At 50.3% G+C, this 16824-nt stretch overlaps 1 protein-coding gene across 1 annotated transcript in view; it reads right to left on the minus strand.

The window, feature by feature from the left end:
* DGCR8 (DGCR8 microprocessor complex subunit) overlaps positions 1–16291 on the minus strand; it is a 34762-nt gene extending 18471 nt beyond the window's left edge. Inside the window, exons 1-9 of the mRNA XM_047098237.1 lie at positions 16192–16291; positions 10503–11503; positions 9868–10027; positions 7623–7765; positions 7178–7460; positions 4863–5060; positions 4500–4601; positions 3639–3737; positions 2034–2116 (exon numbers count right to left, since the gene is read on the minus strand). Coding sequence (XP_046954193.1) covers positions 2034–2116; positions 3639–3737; positions 4500–4601; positions 4863–5060; positions 7178–7460; positions 7623–7765; positions 9868–10027; positions 10503–11222 — 1788 coding nt within the window. The 5' untranslated portion in view covers positions 11223–11503; positions 16192–16291. The remainder of the gene's footprint in view (positions 1–2033; positions 2117–3638; positions 3738–4499; positions 4602–4862; positions 5061–7177; positions 7461–7622; positions 7766–9867; positions 10028–10502; positions 11504–16191) is intronic.
* Between the last annotated feature and the right edge of the window lie 533 nt (positions 16292–16824).

The following is a 16824-nucleotide window of genomic DNA, read 5'->3' on the forward strand; positions in this document are numbered from 1 at the left end:
AGCCTGCTTAAGAATCTCTCTCACACTCTCTACCTCTGCCCCTCTCCCCTACTCGTGTGTACTCTCTCTCTCTCTCTCAAAATAAATAAATAAATAAATAAATAATAAAATTAAATGGAATAAATAAAAAGAAAAGATCTCCAATCAATACTCTGAAGACACTAGAAAAGAAAAACAAACTAAACCTAAGGTTGGCAGAAGAAAGGAAACAAAGGCTACAGCAGAAATAAATGAAACAGACAGTAACAAAGCTATTGTGGGGCGGGGGGGGAATCAACAAAACCAGAAGTTAGATCTTTGAAAGATCAACAACACTGACAAACTTTAAATTGACCAAGAGAAAAAAAGAGGGACTCAACTACTAAAATCAGTAATGAAAGCAGGAGCAGCACAAACTTACCAAAACAACGTGGATCATAATGGAACACTATGAATAAATGTATGCCAAAGAATTAGTCTAGATCAAAATGAAAAATTCCTATAAAAACCCAAAGTTTCCAAACCAGCTCAAAAAGGAATAGGATATTTGAACAGAGGTAAAAGTGAAAAGATTGAATTAGTAATTAACTAACCTCAGACAAATTCAAGTCTGGACTCAGATGATTTCACTGAATTCTATCAAATGTTTAAAAAATTACTACCAACCTTTCACGAAATATTCCACACCAATAGTAGAGAAAGGAACACTTTCCACCTCATTCTGTAAAGACAGTATTACCCCAACACCAACACCAGACATCACAAGAAAACTACAGACAAGTATTCCTTGTAAATATAGCTGCAAAAATCCTTAAAATACCAGCACGCTAAATCCAGCAACACATCAAACTTACGTGCACCATGACTAAGTGGGATTTATCCCAGAAACCCAAGGGTGGTTTAACATTCAAAAACCTATGCAATATACCACCACATGACTAAAGTAAAAAACAAAAACCTGACAATCATTTCAGTACAAGCAGGAAAAACATCTGACAAAATCCAACATCCATTACTAAAAAAAAACTCCCAGCAAACCAAGAGCAGAAGGAAATTTCCTCAATCTGATAAAACCTACAGCTAAGACAGCATGGTAAATAAAAGAAGCCAGTCACAAAGGACCACATGTCATATGATTCCATTGGTATGAAGTGTCCAGAACTAGTAAATCCATCAAGACAGAGAGATTAGTGGTCGCCAGGGGTTGAGGGGCAAGGAACAGGGAGAATTAGGAGTGACTGCTAATGGGTATGGAGTTTCCTCCCAGAGAGATGAAAATATTCTAAGATTAGAACACTGCAAGCGATGACTGTACAACTCTGAATACACAAAAATCCACTCAACAGTACGATTTAAAAGAGCAAAGCTCATGGTATATAAATTACATATCAATAAAACTGTTAGGCTTCTGAGTGGCTCAGTTGCTTAAGCATCCGACTCTTGATCTTGGCTCAGGTCATGATCTCATGGTTTGAGTCTGAGCCCCACATTGGGCTCTGCACTGACAGCACAGAGCCTGCTTGGGATTCTCTCTCTCTCCCTTTCTGTCCCTCACTCATGCCCTCTCTCTCTAAAATAAACTTTAAAAAAAATATTTTTAATGAACTTATAAAAAAGAACACCTTCCTCAGAATTTGAGAAGCCCTTACTACAAATATCCATTTTATCATATTTACCCAAGAAAGTTCGCAAGTAGTTTTAAGTAGTTCTTAATACAAAGAACGACATAACTTTTACAGACAGTCTCAAAGTTTCATTCTCACCACGGATCTCCAGTCAGGGTAGAGCTGACGAACTCCCGTATACACTTATTATGCACATTCTTTACCACTCACTGCAAGACACGGGACAAAAATCTCTGACAAAAATAACACCTTTCCCCCTGTTTGCACAAAGACAAGCTAGTTTCCCCTTTTATAAAATATGAACAAAACAAAATCACCTAGAGCTTGGGTGACTAAATCCGTAAGCATAACCTGCACTAGTGAGGAGGGTGGGGTGTGGACACTGCACTGGGACCACAGCTCCAAACAGGGCAGGATCACAACACTCACCTCAAGCTCTTCACTGTCTTTGGGCTTTTCCTCAGAGGTCTGTTTGACAAAGTCAGGGATAAGGATCTCCAGCGTAGCTCGGGCTATGAAAAGAAAAACCCCAAGGGTGAGGGCTCAGGCCCAGCTTACTTCCTAACTCCAGAGCAAGCTACATGCTGACTCCTGTGTAGGGCCAGAGTACCCACGGCTCAGAGGAAAGCAAGGGCCCTGGGGAACAGCAAGCAGCACTTCACAGGCAGGGAGAGCAGAGGACGGGAGGTGCACATCCTAAACAAAGGAGGCCGTGGGACAAGCGCTAAGACTGTGGGCAGCCTTGTAAGCCACACCAAGCTGTGTGTACTCTTGCCCTGAGGTACTTGTAGCAGGCCAGGCAGCGAGGCCTGAGGAGTGAGCAGGCTGCTGAGTGTGGCAGGGAAAAGCAGAGCGATTGGACAGATACTTTGGAGAAAGAATCTGCAGGATGGAGCAGAGGGATGACTCAAGGCTGAGCACAGGTTTCTGCGTGAGCAGGGCTGCCACTCACCACTGGGGTGGGGAAGTGGGGGGTGCTGCAGAACAGGGGAGGGGCAAAAGCCTGACCCTGTAGAGTTGTAGGTGCTGGCAAGACATCCGAGTGAGGTATCAAGAGAGCAGCTGGGGTCTGGGCAGAGAAGTGGATCCTTGCACATGGGGAGAGCAGAGCCCCACTGCCAGGACGTTTCCACTCCCACAATGAGCCCCACTCTGCTGGTTATGTGCCCCATGACCTTAGCAGCACCAGTTTGTTGAGCTGAAAAAGGCTTTTGTCAGTTTTCTGCCCAAAATGGACAGCAGGCCTTGAGGGAGAACCCGTGACGAAAGGATAGAAAGTAACGTATTCTCCCAATCATCCTCAGCATACATCACCAAAGAAAGCAACTCCAAAGGAAATTCTGAGTCACGTGAGCAAAAGCACTTTCACCACCCTCGAGACCTGGTGAGAATGTGATAAACCAACATGCTTCATGCTTTGGAAGACACAACAGAGAAACCTCAAGAATGGAATTGTGGGCGCCAGTGTCTGGGTACACCCAACATGTACCATGCAATGTGCTCTACTCCCAAGAAGAGGTCAAGTAATCCTAATGGTGAGGCAGAATGGTTTCCATTTTAACCAGAAACATAGGCCTTCCCAGGGATCTGACAGGCTATGTTCAATGAATGGCGGTTTGAAGGACTCAGGAAATCATCCTCGCACATGTCAAAACCACTCAAGGAGAATGCTGACTGCATATGTTTCCACCTGTTTGTCATCTCCTAAGATGCCCACGTTTTGCTCAGTTTAAATACAAACCCGCTCTAGTATGCGTGCTAGGCACAGCCTAGTCAGCTCTGTGAGTGGTGGGGACAAGGTTGGAAGATTCTGGCCCAGCCTCCACCGAGCAGAGGTTTGCATTTTCTACTTTTATTTCTCACACTTTACTTCCTCTACTTGAGTCTTTTCCAAAGAGCACATACTTTTAAAAAACCAAGGTAGATGATTACATAAATAAAATGGATTTGCTCTACCCCCAGCCCTCCCCAGCTAAGGGGAGAGGCAGACACAGTAGGTAGCATGGGTCTCTGATACCCAAATAGGCACATTACCAGCTTTATTCTTCGCAAGTTTTTTGCTGCTTGCAGTTCCGGATCCATAGGTCACACCATCAATGGTCACCGAGGCACCAAAAGGCTCACTTGGGTTCTCTTAAAATTAAAATTATTGCTTTAGAAACACTTGCCAAGACATTAAAAGCATGCACGCACGTATACATACAATCTGCTGGCACCAAAAGACAAGGCAGGGTCAGGGATGCTGCTGGAGGGCAGAGACAGGGGCTCCCGAGGCATGGAGACAGGGCCAAGGGTTGGTCAGCAGGCAAAGAGCATGCCAGGAAAATTTTGGGAAATGGGAGACTACGGGTTCGTAAGCTGAAGGGGTAACAGGAGGCCAGAGGCCAAGCCGGGATAGGGATCAATGTCTATGAAAGATGGACAGAGGGCTGTGAGCAGCGGAGACACACAGATGCAGTTAAGTCAAAGAAACAACATGAAAAATAATGTGTGACTCCTGGGTTCAGACTTCCAAAAAAAGGACAAACTGGTTTTCACAAAGGTGTGATGAGGATGGCCACAGGAGACAGCTGGTGGGAAGTGCAGGCCTAAGGCCACTCCATCCACCTGGGGGCAGGTGGAAACACAGCAAGGGAGGCCTTCCTTGGAGCAAGGAATGAACGGAAGGTGGGGGTGGAGGGAGCATGGATAACGGAAGGGGAAGCAGAAGCACTGGCCCTCAGAAGGGGCACACTACTGTGAAAATGACCTGCCCACCTGCAGTGCCCTTCTCCCTGCCCTGCCTTTACACTCCTATCCCAAAGAGTGGGGCTAATGGTCAGTTCCCGCCTCCCAGCCATGACCCCAGCAAGGTGTAGGATTCTTCGGGGCTGAGATGGGGGAGGTCAAACTTACCACATTCAAAGAAATTATAAACAGGGCGGACCTTGAGAACTCGCTGCATGTACTCGTGCAGGATGCAGACCTCGGACTTCCCGTTGGGGTTAATGACAAACTCTGTGACAAGAAGGCCTATCTCAGCAACAGCATGAGGACCTGCCGCAAGCTAGCACTTGGGACCTGGCACCACCAAGTTAACGACTCACTCACAATTAGGGGCTCACCACCATGAACACAGTGCACCTCTGCATTCATAGGGTAAACACAAGCTTTGAAGTAAACGCAATTCACACACAAAGCATATGTTCTAAGACCATCAAGTGAAAAACAACAGTATAATCAATCTGCCAATGATAAAATTTACAAGCCCCAACTCACCTTTCTTTGTGGGTGCATCCTGCACAGACAGAGTGATGAGTTTTTGATTGGCTGGCAAGATGGGCCTCTCAGACTCTGCCTGTTTCCGTTTCATTTCTCGGTTAAACTGCCGCCGCTCAGCCCAAGTCCTGAATTTCTTCACAGTGACTTGCTCAAAGTCAAAACGCTTTTCCAAGTAGCTCCGAAATTCCTCAAGATCTGTGCGGATTTACCAGAGAACAAAATTGTTAATTTCCAACATAAGAGTCATGTTTTCTCTGCCCACTGAGTAAGGCAGCAACGGGCTGCCCATCAAACAGGTCCCACCACACCATCCCCATTCTTTCACTTTTCCTTTCAAAGAGCAAAGAAAGCAAAGGATCAGGTCCCTTCACTCTGGCAGCTCCTCAAATTACTCAAGTTACAAACCTCTAGGATGCTCTTTTAGTTTATTTGGAACAAGAACAATAAGAAAAAAGGAGAAAAAGAAAAAGTTTTAAAAACAAACAAAAAATCAGATGGCCTTCAAGCCTTTTTCCCTGTATCAAAACAGGTACCACAGCAGCCAAAGCGCTATGCACCCAGTGCACACCTTGCACTCTCCCCTCCGGCACCCTGGCCCCAAGCACACTCAGCAACACAAGCAGGTGGCTTGGGCCTTGGCACTGGTCATGCCTCGCCCCACACAGTCCCTGGCCCATCCCCACTGTTCACCACCCACCCCACTCAGTGAAGTTCCCAGGGGCCTCCTGCTTTTACCGTTGCACCCACTACCCCTCTCCCTCCCAGGACATCCTAGAGAATCATGTCAGCCTAACTGGTTTCTTACTCAAGTGTAAGCCCTGAGGCAGGGACTGTCATGGCTCATGGCCAGCCCAAAGAGCAGTGCTGGTGGAAGCGGAGGGAGGAGTTCCATGTGTGAAGACTGAGGAATATACGGTTAAAACACAAAGCTGTGAAACAATGTACCTGCACCTACTTAATTATGCACCAAAACCACATATTTCTTTACATGTGAATGCAGGGAAGTGAGTCTGCCAACAAGTACAAGTGGTCAACCTCTCCCATGGGAATGAAATTAGAAATGAAAGGCAAGTGTTTTCAAAAAAACAGGAACACATTCAGGTGTTATGTGTGCCTAAAAGATAGTATGAAGAAAAAAACCTCTATGATAAAGGCTGAAAGCAAAAGCTCCCTTCAGCCAGGTCCTGAGAAAAGCTCCAGCACCCGGACAGAAGACAGGGGAGGCTGACGTGGATAAGGAGGGAGACAGCAGGCAGGCAGGTGTGGGGAGAACGCAGTCTGTCCACTGGGGAAGCTGGGGGCTAGTGACACACCCTGCCTTTCCCCAGACACCTCTCTCCACAGACGCCACCCCTCTCTGAGACACCCTCCCCTTCTTCAGCAGTGGTGGTCCCCTGACCCCAGCTCTTCTAGGCTCCTCATTCATAAGAGTTACAAGACAGGCTGGGCAGCAATACTGACAATATCCAAACAGCAATTACCAAAAATCCTCAAAAACACAAAGTCCTCCTTGAAATGAGATTCAGCAGGTGGGCTGAAACAGATCTGCCACCACTATAGAGACAAACTAAGAATTGAATGAGGAAGCCTAGGGGCGCCTAAGTGGCTCAGTCGGTTGAACGGCCAACTTTGGCTCAGGTCATGATCTCTCAGTTCATGAGTTCGAGCCCCACGTCAGGCTCTACGCTGACAGCTCAGGGCCTGGAGCCTCCTTCGGATTCTATGTCTCCTTCTCTCTCTCCCTCTTCCCCATTCTCACTTTGTCTCTCTCTCTCTCTCAAAAATAAACATTAAAAAAAAAAAGAAACTGAATGGGGAGGCCTAGGCTAAAAAACACACAAAAAATGAAGAGAAACACCAACACAGCCAAAAACAATAGTGGGACTAAAGCAGGAAATGTCCACAGAATAGTGGTCATCCCCCAGTGCTGAGTCCATGGATTGATGAAGCTCACTCTGAGCCCATCAAGGTAAATCAAAACAATGCCAGGAGAGCACATCCTGCTGAAAAACCAGAATTTCAGGAAAGGTCACAAAAGTGACTGGAGAAAAAGGCTGATCTGCACTGACTGTAGCCACCTCTGTGGCAGCACTGGCCATGTGGGGCCTGCAGACCAGGTGGGTTCTAAGATCAGGGAGACGCACCTTTCTAGCCACATAAGAGTGGACACAGGTCCCCAGAAGCCCCTTTCTCACAAACATAACTAGGAACAAGTGGTCTTCAGCAGTAGGAATGTAATTGAAGGGAAGGCGTGGTATATAGCCACATCCCTGCAGATGGGTCCCAACCAACAAGGAAGGAAGGAAACTTACCAACTGATTCATCCTTGCACACCTCGACCTTTGCCTTCACCTGCCCCAGGGCCCCAGGGGCAGCCTCAGCCCCCAGCGGGTCCTTCTCATCAGGGGGCCCTGAGTCAGCTCCCATGGAGTCAGGCTCTTCCAGGGGGAACTCCAGCTCCGCAGATCGGCTCAGTGGCTTGACAGGGGACACTTCCCCACTGGGGGCAAGCTCACTGCTTTGCTCTCTTTCCTCATTATCCTTCATTTTCTTATAATGCAGACAGGGAATGCTACTCAGAGGAGGATCATGTTTCTGCGGATAGTGAAATTGCAACACAGATTACAAGGATGACCCCAAAGGTCTGAACATCCGATGCCTTCCACCTGCCTCTGCTTGGCTACGATGCAAGTGCAACATGTGTGTGTTCAGTCTGCAAACTTACAAGACTAAATTCATGACTGATGCATCCCCTACCCGTATGCTTCCCGTTCCCAGGAAGTACGGCCTGGACCAGGTGACCACCCGAGACTCTCTGTGTAGGTACACGGGGACTCCAGAGTTATGGAATGTCATGATCCATCCATCAGGCAACGGTTCCGTAGGAGGACGGCCACGACCTACATAAAGACAAGAACATTCCACAATCACTTCAAAAACTCTCCAAGTTATGGAAGTCTTCAAAATTACAAGCAGATGAGAACAGTAAAGCCAACCAAGTATTGAAAAAAACCTCTAAGAACTAGGAGAGTAGGGGAGTACCCTGCCCTCCTCAGAGCCTGTCCCAGCCCCATCTGCTGCTCAGCACCTCCTATGCATGAAACTCTGCTCTCAATTGTTGTGTTTACATAGCTCTAACCCATAGAACCTAAGTTCCTCCTCAACACAGGAAGCTGTCCACCTTGTTCACTGCTGTACTCTTAGACCTAGAACAGCATGTGGTGCATGAAGGAGCCTGGGATGAGATCCTATAAGACACAAGTCATAGCCTCAGCTGCTGCCTGCACAGCTGTGGGCATCAAGGGCATTAATTCCTCACTGCCTGCCTTGGCTGTGGCCAGAGGCACCCCAGGGACTGGGTTAGCTTTGCTAATAAATTACATGTCTGTCGACCACTGCTCCCTGTGACTGGATAACATGCCTTCATTGTACCTAAGCTGCATGCTCTCACTAGCATGTGAAACACAATTCATAAATTTCTAAATCAGTTCTTGCTAAAGCATGTAAACACGCAGTCACAGAAAAAGACTCAAGACTTGTTACCCACTTGACATCTGCCACTGACAGGCCTGGTTACTGGGAAAAGCACAAAGATTCAACGGAAACAATTATCTTACAGGTACTGGGTGCAAGTAAGAAATTTAGAAACAAAAGGAAAAAAGCAAATGAAATCTAAAAAATATACATACAATAAAATGGCACCAGGGACTCTCATGGTAAAGGGAGTGGTATCCCAGTGCCAGGTCCCCACCCGGCAGTGCTAACCCCTGACCTGATACCAGAACATGGCAATACATGGCACTACTGGCAGGTGCACCTGGATCACTCATCTGTGACAACCAGCAGCCATAAAGTTGGCCCAGCCATCTGAAGAGCTCACATGCAGCTCACACGCCGCCTGTGAGCATGAGGCCCATGCTGCAGCTCCTGGGAGGCTGCACTATGGGGCAGGCTGCCAGGTGGGTGAGGTGGAGAAGGCTGCAGAGAGAAAGGTACAGGACTGCCCAGTGCAGGCAGGCCAAGTGGCATGCCTGCAGTCACAGGCATATTGTGAACCTGTGGGCCACTCAGGATGAACAGGACTTTGCTCAGATTGCTGAAACCACAGAAAGAGTACAAAGCAAATCTCCGGAGGCACTGAAGTAAAGACTGCTCCCACACCCCTTCTTCCCAGAAGCTGAGGCCCTAGGCTTATCCCCATCTACAGCTGATAAACCCAACACCCATCCTGTTCCAACCACTAGCTAACCCAGGCAGACACGTGCCAGCAGCCAGCACTGCTGACACGTCCACTCTGTAGTCAGAGACAGGACACCACCGACCCCTCAATTTCCTCCCATCACACCAGGCCACTTTCTGCAACCCGGCCCCCAGCCTAAGGTCTCAACTGTGTGCCCAAGTCCCCACGCATTTGTTCAGCCCCTTTCCACTGCCTAATCTCCACCTGGACACTCACAGGTACCTCCAGGCCAGGAAAGCTAGAAACTGACACCAACTTCTCTTATACCTATACCACACTGGCAAAGCAGCAGCACAAGCATGTCACTGGGTGCCTCCCAACTCCCTCCACCACCCCCAAAAACCAAGTGTGGCTTCGGAATACCTTTGCCTCTACTGAATCCAGAACCCAGACTGCAACCATCCCCTGCCGTGGTGCTGTACCTGCCTCTGGCCTCGGCCTCCACACCCTCTAGTTGCCTATCTTGTCATCTCCCAGCATACAACATTCCCTCCTCCTCACCCCATCAGAAGTGCCCTCCCCATTCCTCTCCACAACACCAGCCGCTCTGTGGTGTGTATCCACAGCAGACACCCCAACCTGCCCCTGGGTTGTCATGCATCTGTTACATCCTTGTGTCTTATCTGTTTCCCCTTCATCAGACATGGCCGTCCTCCATCAAATAAGTGCCCACTGCCCAGACCACCACCTGGCACCCGAGGGCTCTCAAACCTACACTTCTGCTGTCCCACAAACACACTACTTTCTAACCGGCTGACTTACTTTTTAGCACTGTTTTAATCTTGGTCATCATTGGCTGCACACTTGTCTCTCCATCAGACGGATGGTCACTGTCTCCTCCATATTTCTCTTCCATTCGCCTCTTTTTGGGAGCACAAAGGCCCTCTTCCAGCAGAGCATCGACATCGTTGTCAAAATCATCCTGCAAAACATGCTGTTCAGACACCATGGCCCCCGGAGCCCGCGTTCCTGTACCGTAGGCAAATTTAACAGCATTAGTGAGAACAGACAGAAATGAGGCACTCTCAAGTGGGGCCTCGGTATGCCTTTATGTTGCGTGATCATCTGAAAAACAAACAGGATGAAACTGACAACTGCAACCAACATGCTTGATGCTTGATACAGGTACACATCCCACCAGGAAGTGCTTCTCAGCAGCACCTTCCAACTCAGGTTGCATAGAGTACAAGGTCGACTGCTCAGCCAAACCTTTGGAAAACTTAAAAACCTGGACTTCTTACAGCTTTTTCTTTTCCACATTAACGTCATTCCACCTCATACGGGTTTTTGTTTTTGTTTTTTTCTCTGCAACATCAGCTTTCAAAAGATGCTGCAGTTCCCAACACCTCTCTTTGGGTTTTGCTAAGAGTGCTCCAAAGGAGGGGTCGCCGACATACCTCATAGGAGAAGTTCAAGGCCTCTTCATCCACTCTGTCTCTCTGCACGATTGCTTTAGCCGTGAACCCGCCTGCTCCTTCTTCATCTAGCTCCAAATTGTCAGTAAAATCTTCTAACTCATCGAGCACTGCGTACTCCACTCTCTTTTCCTGATCCAGCTCATTCTCCTCATCCTTCTTATCAGCACTCTCACCCCCTACGCCTACCCCGTTCCCAACACTCCCGCCAAAAGGACAAGCATGCACGTCTCCACTGACAGGGCTAAGGGCCAGACCGCAATCTGCGCGAGCGTCGCGCTCCACTCCTGTGTACAGCACCTTCCTGTCCTTACTCCTGCAGCTCTCGGTAAAGCTCACGCTAATCTTTACATCCTTAAGCAACTTAAGGTCAGGGGAGAACTTCCGGACCGCAGGTGCGTGCCGGGCGGTGCGCGGGCTGTGGCCACTACAGTTCGGGTCTATGAGGAGGCGGGCCTTAGAGTAGGATCCTTTGGAGAGAAGAGAAGCTCCGTAGAAGTTGAGCGGGTCCTCAGCAGGGGATTCGGCCTGTCCATCACCACCAGAGCCAACGTCCATTACCTCTGCATCACTGGACGTTTGCAGGGGAGGTGGTGGAGACTGTTCACGGGGCAGCGCTTGGAGGGGGCAAGCTCGGTTCTCCATCACTGCTTCTCCTGCGGGCTCACGCGGGAGAGGAGAGGGACTCTCATATGTCTCCATAGTAAAAGTGGTTAAGACTATTTTAAAAGACCAGAGTTTTAAAAAACCTTACATAAATCTATACAGCTAACATGCACAAGTCCGTTGAGACCCGGGTACCGTCCTGCCCGCGCTGCACACGCTGGCGGCTTAGTCAAGCTGGCCACATTGCTCTTTTCATTAATGTAGACAGCTTTTAGAACCACTGCCTCAATTATTGGAAATCACAATGCACTCAGCTTAAATGACTGACGACTAAGCGAGTCTGTCTTCATGCCAAAGTGGCACCTTTCTTCTTCCACCTGCAAAGAGATTTAAAAACATCGTCACAAAATGACAGAAACCTTCTGCTTCACTGGCACTGAGAACCAAGTGCTATTAACAGTGTAGTAAAGAACTTAAAATACTACTGCCTTAGAGAACCTTCTAGGCTTCGAAACAAATTAGCTCTATGCTTTTCCTTCAAAACCTAAATTATAATTTAAGTCCAAAGTTAAATATATTAATTGTCCACTGTAATTCCTACTTCAGAAGCACAAAAACAGTATTATCTTAACACTCAAAAAAGATTTTAAAAAACTAGGCTAAACTTCACCGCAGCATTCCCCTAACTCAGTTTATTAGGTAAGCAAGCTCGCGGTGCAAGGCTGCCCTTTCCAGAATACACATAAGGTGTGTGGCCTCCCTCTGGCCATCAGAGCGACATGGATCCACTCACCTGCTAGGGCTGGGTCAGTCAGAGGGCGAGTGCGAGACCCTCAGCTCAACTCTGCGGCACTAGGGCCTCAGAGATACGGCCAGGCGCTCTGCTACCCAGGGACCCCAGGGCTCTCCTGGGCCCACAAGGTGGCACGTGGACCGGGACAGTGATGCAGCGTGCTGAGGTCGCCAGAGGTGGCATGGTTCTGTTCCCAGTAGAGGAGGGGGTGGTGGCTGTGGGGAAGGGAACCTGGCCAGGGTCGGTCGGGGGAGCCTCAGGAGACAGCTGGAGCCAAGGCACAGGAAGTCCTGGGTGCCATCTGGGGCCTGGCTCCATCCTGGGGGCAATAAGGAGCCACCAAGGGTCAAGTGATTCACACACCACAACTCAGTCCCTATTTGAAAAAGGGGACTGACTGCTGTGCCAGGCCCAGTGCCTATGCCCAAGGCATACAAGGCAGTCCTCCAAGCCAGAGGACAAAGGTGTGAAAGAGGCTCTGCTGACAGGGCTGGAGCCCTCAAGAACAGTGAAGACACAGAACTGACCACACTGTTGACCGTGCAGAGGTGGAGAGCAGAGACAAGAGGGAACTGAAGGTGAATGAGGCTTCTCCCCTGGAGGGTCCCCCGTGTTCCAGTATTCAGGCAGAAGCCTGCAGAGGAGAATGGACGGAGCCTCCAGGCAGACCTGTCCAACAGGTCTGAGGCGGCAGCTCTGCAACTGTGACTGGCCCAGAAACAGAAGGCCAGACAGAACACATCAGCGAGGTGGTAGTTGCCAAAATCACAGGAGAGAGGCTGCCCAGAGAAGCAACATAGACCAAGAGGGTTGAGAATGCCACTCTGGGAAGCTTCCCTTCAGAGAAAAGACAACAAAACGGATGACATGAAAAGGCAGGTCAGAGGGACAATCCAAAAACCCAGAGGTCCACGGGAGGGCCAGACATCAAAGCAGGAGAAGCACGTGCAGACGCAAATGTGTATGCACACACACTCCCACGCCATGCTGACACACACACGCATGAACATGCCATGCATATGGGTGCAGATATGCACATGCATGCCCATGCCCACCCAGGGCAGCTTGACTGGCTGCACAGATAGAACAGAAGACAGCAGACATCACACATTTAAGAAGTTTACAGTGAAGGACTAGAGCGTGGTGGTTGTAGTTTCAAGGTGATGCAACGTAAAAACCAGAGATTTGTTTAGATTTAATTAATTCATTCAATCAATATTCACTGGCCATCTACTCTAAGGGATGTACTACCACGAACAAGAAACAAGGTCCCCACCGCCTGGATGCAGTTGGAAGGGCCATGACCACTGAGCTGTCACTCTTGTTTCCTAGATTCTAAGATGTCCTTACATTTCTGAATTCAATGGAAATTTAATGATACTTCCCCCAAAGGTGTATCTGTTAAAGGTGCTAAAGATCAAGGGAATACAGCATGTGGATAACAAGACACAGACCTGCGGTAAACGCTAAGGTGGCTACAACCGAACAGGCAGGAGGAGCACCAAGTGTAATAAGGCCAGTCTCCTGGCAACCAACAAAGATCATTTCAGAGGACAGACAGGTCAGCATGTTCAGTACTACAGAACACAGATCAAGAACCAATCTGTGCTTCTCGGGGCTGAAAATGGCGGGGGGAGGGGGGTTGAAAACAATGGGTGGTACAGGACGAGGACACCTGCCACCATGTTATAAGGCCAAGCAGCTGCCAGGATCAAAGCACAAAGCAAAGATGATAATGACCCTGGAAGAGGTACAGAAGGTGGAGTCAGAGAGCTGTAGAGAAAGAGACCGTTCTTTCTCCCTGGGAGATCAGGAAAGCCTTCCCAGCCCTTGGGGGGGGGGGGGAGGAGGCGGGCAGCAGCTCAAGGTTCAGAGCTCACAATGGAGCTGTCTTGGTTAAGTTCCTTACTTTCCTCTAGTAAGCTTGTTCTACTCATTCAACAAGTGTTTGCTGAATGCTTTCCATGTGGCACATGTAACCATTCTAGATGCTAAGGACACAATGGACAAAATCTCTGCCCCACAGAGCTCACATTTTAGCAGGAGAGATGGACAAACAACCAAGAAAAGGTGAGAAGTATTCCAGAGAAAACAAAGCAAGGAGTTGGGGGAGGGGAAGCAGTTTCAGAAAGGGCAGACTGAAGGCTGCACAGCCAGAGTCCATCTGTAGGCAGAAGAGAGTGAGCTAGGTGGGTGGGAGGAGGGGATGTTCCAGGTAACAGAGAAGAACAAAGGCCCTGGGGCAGAAGTGCAGGTAAAAGCAGTGTGCTGAAGGGTGGAGTGAGACAAGAACTGTAGCCCTTATCTTGAGAGATGGGCTACTGGACAGGAGGGTCCAAGCAGTGAGGTCACATGATCCAAGGACAGCAGTGGCAGCCAACCCTCAGCCAGGCCCTGTTCTAAGAGTGTTAGGCATTCTCACAAAGCACGGAGAGAGGTTAAAGACAGAAAGGTTAAGCAACTTGCTCAAGGTCACACAGCTAGAAAGTAGTGAAGCTGCTTTACCACCCAGGCTAGGTGGCTCCCCTCCTCACTTCCTTGGTTTTACACTATCTTACAGTTTAAAAGTACCATTCTGTGTCCAGAAAAACTACCATGGGTGAGTAGAGGGAAGAGCAAGGGTGAGAGCAAAGAGAAGAACTAAGAGGCTCACCAGGCAGTTCAGAGTAGCATGATAAGCTGGAGGTGTTAAGAAATGGTCCTGAGTGTTGCACGGAAGCCTAAGAGAGGAATCCAGGTGACTCTAAACTCAAGAACAAAGCTGTCATGCATTGAGGAGATGAAGGCAGCATGAGAAATGTTGTGGGGTGGGTGAAGATCAGGGTTTGGTTTTTGGACGTGGCTACTTGACATCAAAGTAATACATGGAGACATGGAAGAGGCAGCAGCTCAGAAGGGAGGCCTGGGCTGGAGAAGGCAATGGGAGATGTCAGGAAGAGGGCATTAAAGCCAGGAACCTGGATGAGACCACCAAAAAGGGGAGGGCAACTACTATGAGGGACCAAGACCAGGCAAACCAGTGAAATTCAGGCTTCCTACCCCCAAGGTCATGGTCAGATTATAAAATCATCCCCAGGAAGTGCCCTACAGAGTGCCTGGCCGTAAAGGGGCTCAAAGAGTGACTCCTGCCATCGGCCCCACTACTGCTTCAGCTGACTGAACACATGGACGTAAACCTTGCTTGCCAAGTGGACTGTGAGCCATCAGGAGACTCGCAGCAGGCTCCCCTGGATCCCTGGCACATAGGGTAAAACCAACAGGCTTGGATAACACCCTTCACTGAAGTCCACTTGCTGGGGTGGCCATCGAGGCAGCAGCTGTGATGTACAATGCTGGGGCTGCTGCCTTTCGGTCAAGCCTCTCACACTGCAGCCTCCCGCCCAACCCAGCAGCAGTATGACCTCATCCATTCCTTTTGTCATCCTCTAACAGACCTCACATCCTGTACTCACAGGCGCACCGCTGACTGGCCATTCACACTCTTTGGTGAGTGACAGCCTGCGGCAGGGTTTGGGCCAGTCTGCCAAAAGCCCCGTGACTGGGAGTCCAGTCTGCGGCCAGGAAACAGAGGGTCTCCACCTGGTGGTTGTCCTCACAGTCACCAGCCCTAGCCTGGACTGCCGTGCATCAGATAACAAGGTACATGCAAGCATGCAGAACAGCAAATCAAATTCCTACCATGAGCAACCCAAGTCCATCGAATGATACTTGACAGGTATCACTATCAACAGGTTGCCCTGCTCCGTTTATTTTTACCACGACCATTGTTACAACACAACCACAATCCGTCCATCTACGTGACACTCAATCCATGAGCATTTGGTGGAGAAAAAGACTTGGGCGACTTTTCAGATTTCCCAAACTGTTACACCCGGCAGGGTCCTGGGCGAACACTACTCTTGTTCATACCTTTCCCGCCTGAAAGCGACGCTACACCTTCGGGCCCACAGGGCAAGGGGCCTCTTTTCATTCGGGCTGTTTACCCGCGCGGGAGAGCGACCGGAGTCGGCGTCACCTGGGCCTGGGGCCCGCCCCCCCTCCACCCCCAACGGCGGGACCTCCGCCTCGCGTTCTGAGGCCCGCGGCCATGATGCTTCACAAAGGCTGGGACTCCGCGTGGCTGCCCCGCCTCGCGCCCTCCCGCCCCGCCCCGCCTCGCTGCCCGGGCCCTTAGCCCTCGGCCCGAGAAGGAGGGAGGGGAAGGGCGCGCCCTCGCGCAGGCCGCAGCGCCCGCCCCGACCCCGCGGGGCGCCCCTCGCGCCCCGCACCTACCTCCAGCACCCGCGGCCTGCCCGAGCTGCCCGCAGCCCGACCAAAGCAAGGAGACCCTCACGGCCTGGCCGCTACCGCCACGGATACCGCTATCTAGAAAGGCCGCCCAAGCTCTCTCCGGTCGGCGGGACCCGCCTGCCGCGCGGGGCGAGCAGAGGGAGGGCCTTGGCGGCTCGCGGCCAATCCCTGCGCGCGGCCACCCCGCATTGGGGGGACCGCCGAGCGGGCTGCGGAGGCTGCCAATCGGCGAAGCGCAGCGCTAGCGGCCACGGCGCTAGGCCCAATAGCGCGGCCGCGTGGGCGGAACCAGGCGCTCAGGCCCCGGCCGCGCTAACGGTCGCCTCCTGGGCGGGGCTCGTCGTGCGGAGGGCGGCGGCCGCGAGGAGCGCCGGGAACGGGGAGCGCGGGGAATGCCGGGAACAGGAGAGCGCGGGAAGCGCAGGGAATGCCGGGGGAAGGAGGAGCACAGAGGATGCCGGGAACGGGAGAGCGCGGGAAGCGCCGGGAGCACAGGGCGCCTAGCTGCTTTAGATCCTGCGGAGGAAAACATTCGAAAAAAAAAAAAATGGGGGCGCCTGGGTGGCTGAGTCGGTTAAGCCTCGGACTTCAGCTCAGGTCATGATCTCACGGTTC

Source organism: Lynx rufus, unplaced genomic scaffold (assembly GCF_022079265.1).
Source record: "Lynx rufus isolate CCGP_SWC_20201006 ecotype Redwood Valley unplaced genomic scaffold, mLynRuf1.p SCAF_45, whole genome shotgun sequence".
In the NCBI taxonomy this organism is placed as follows: Eukaryota; Metazoa; Chordata; class Mammalia; order Carnivora; family Felidae; genus Lynx; species Lynx rufus.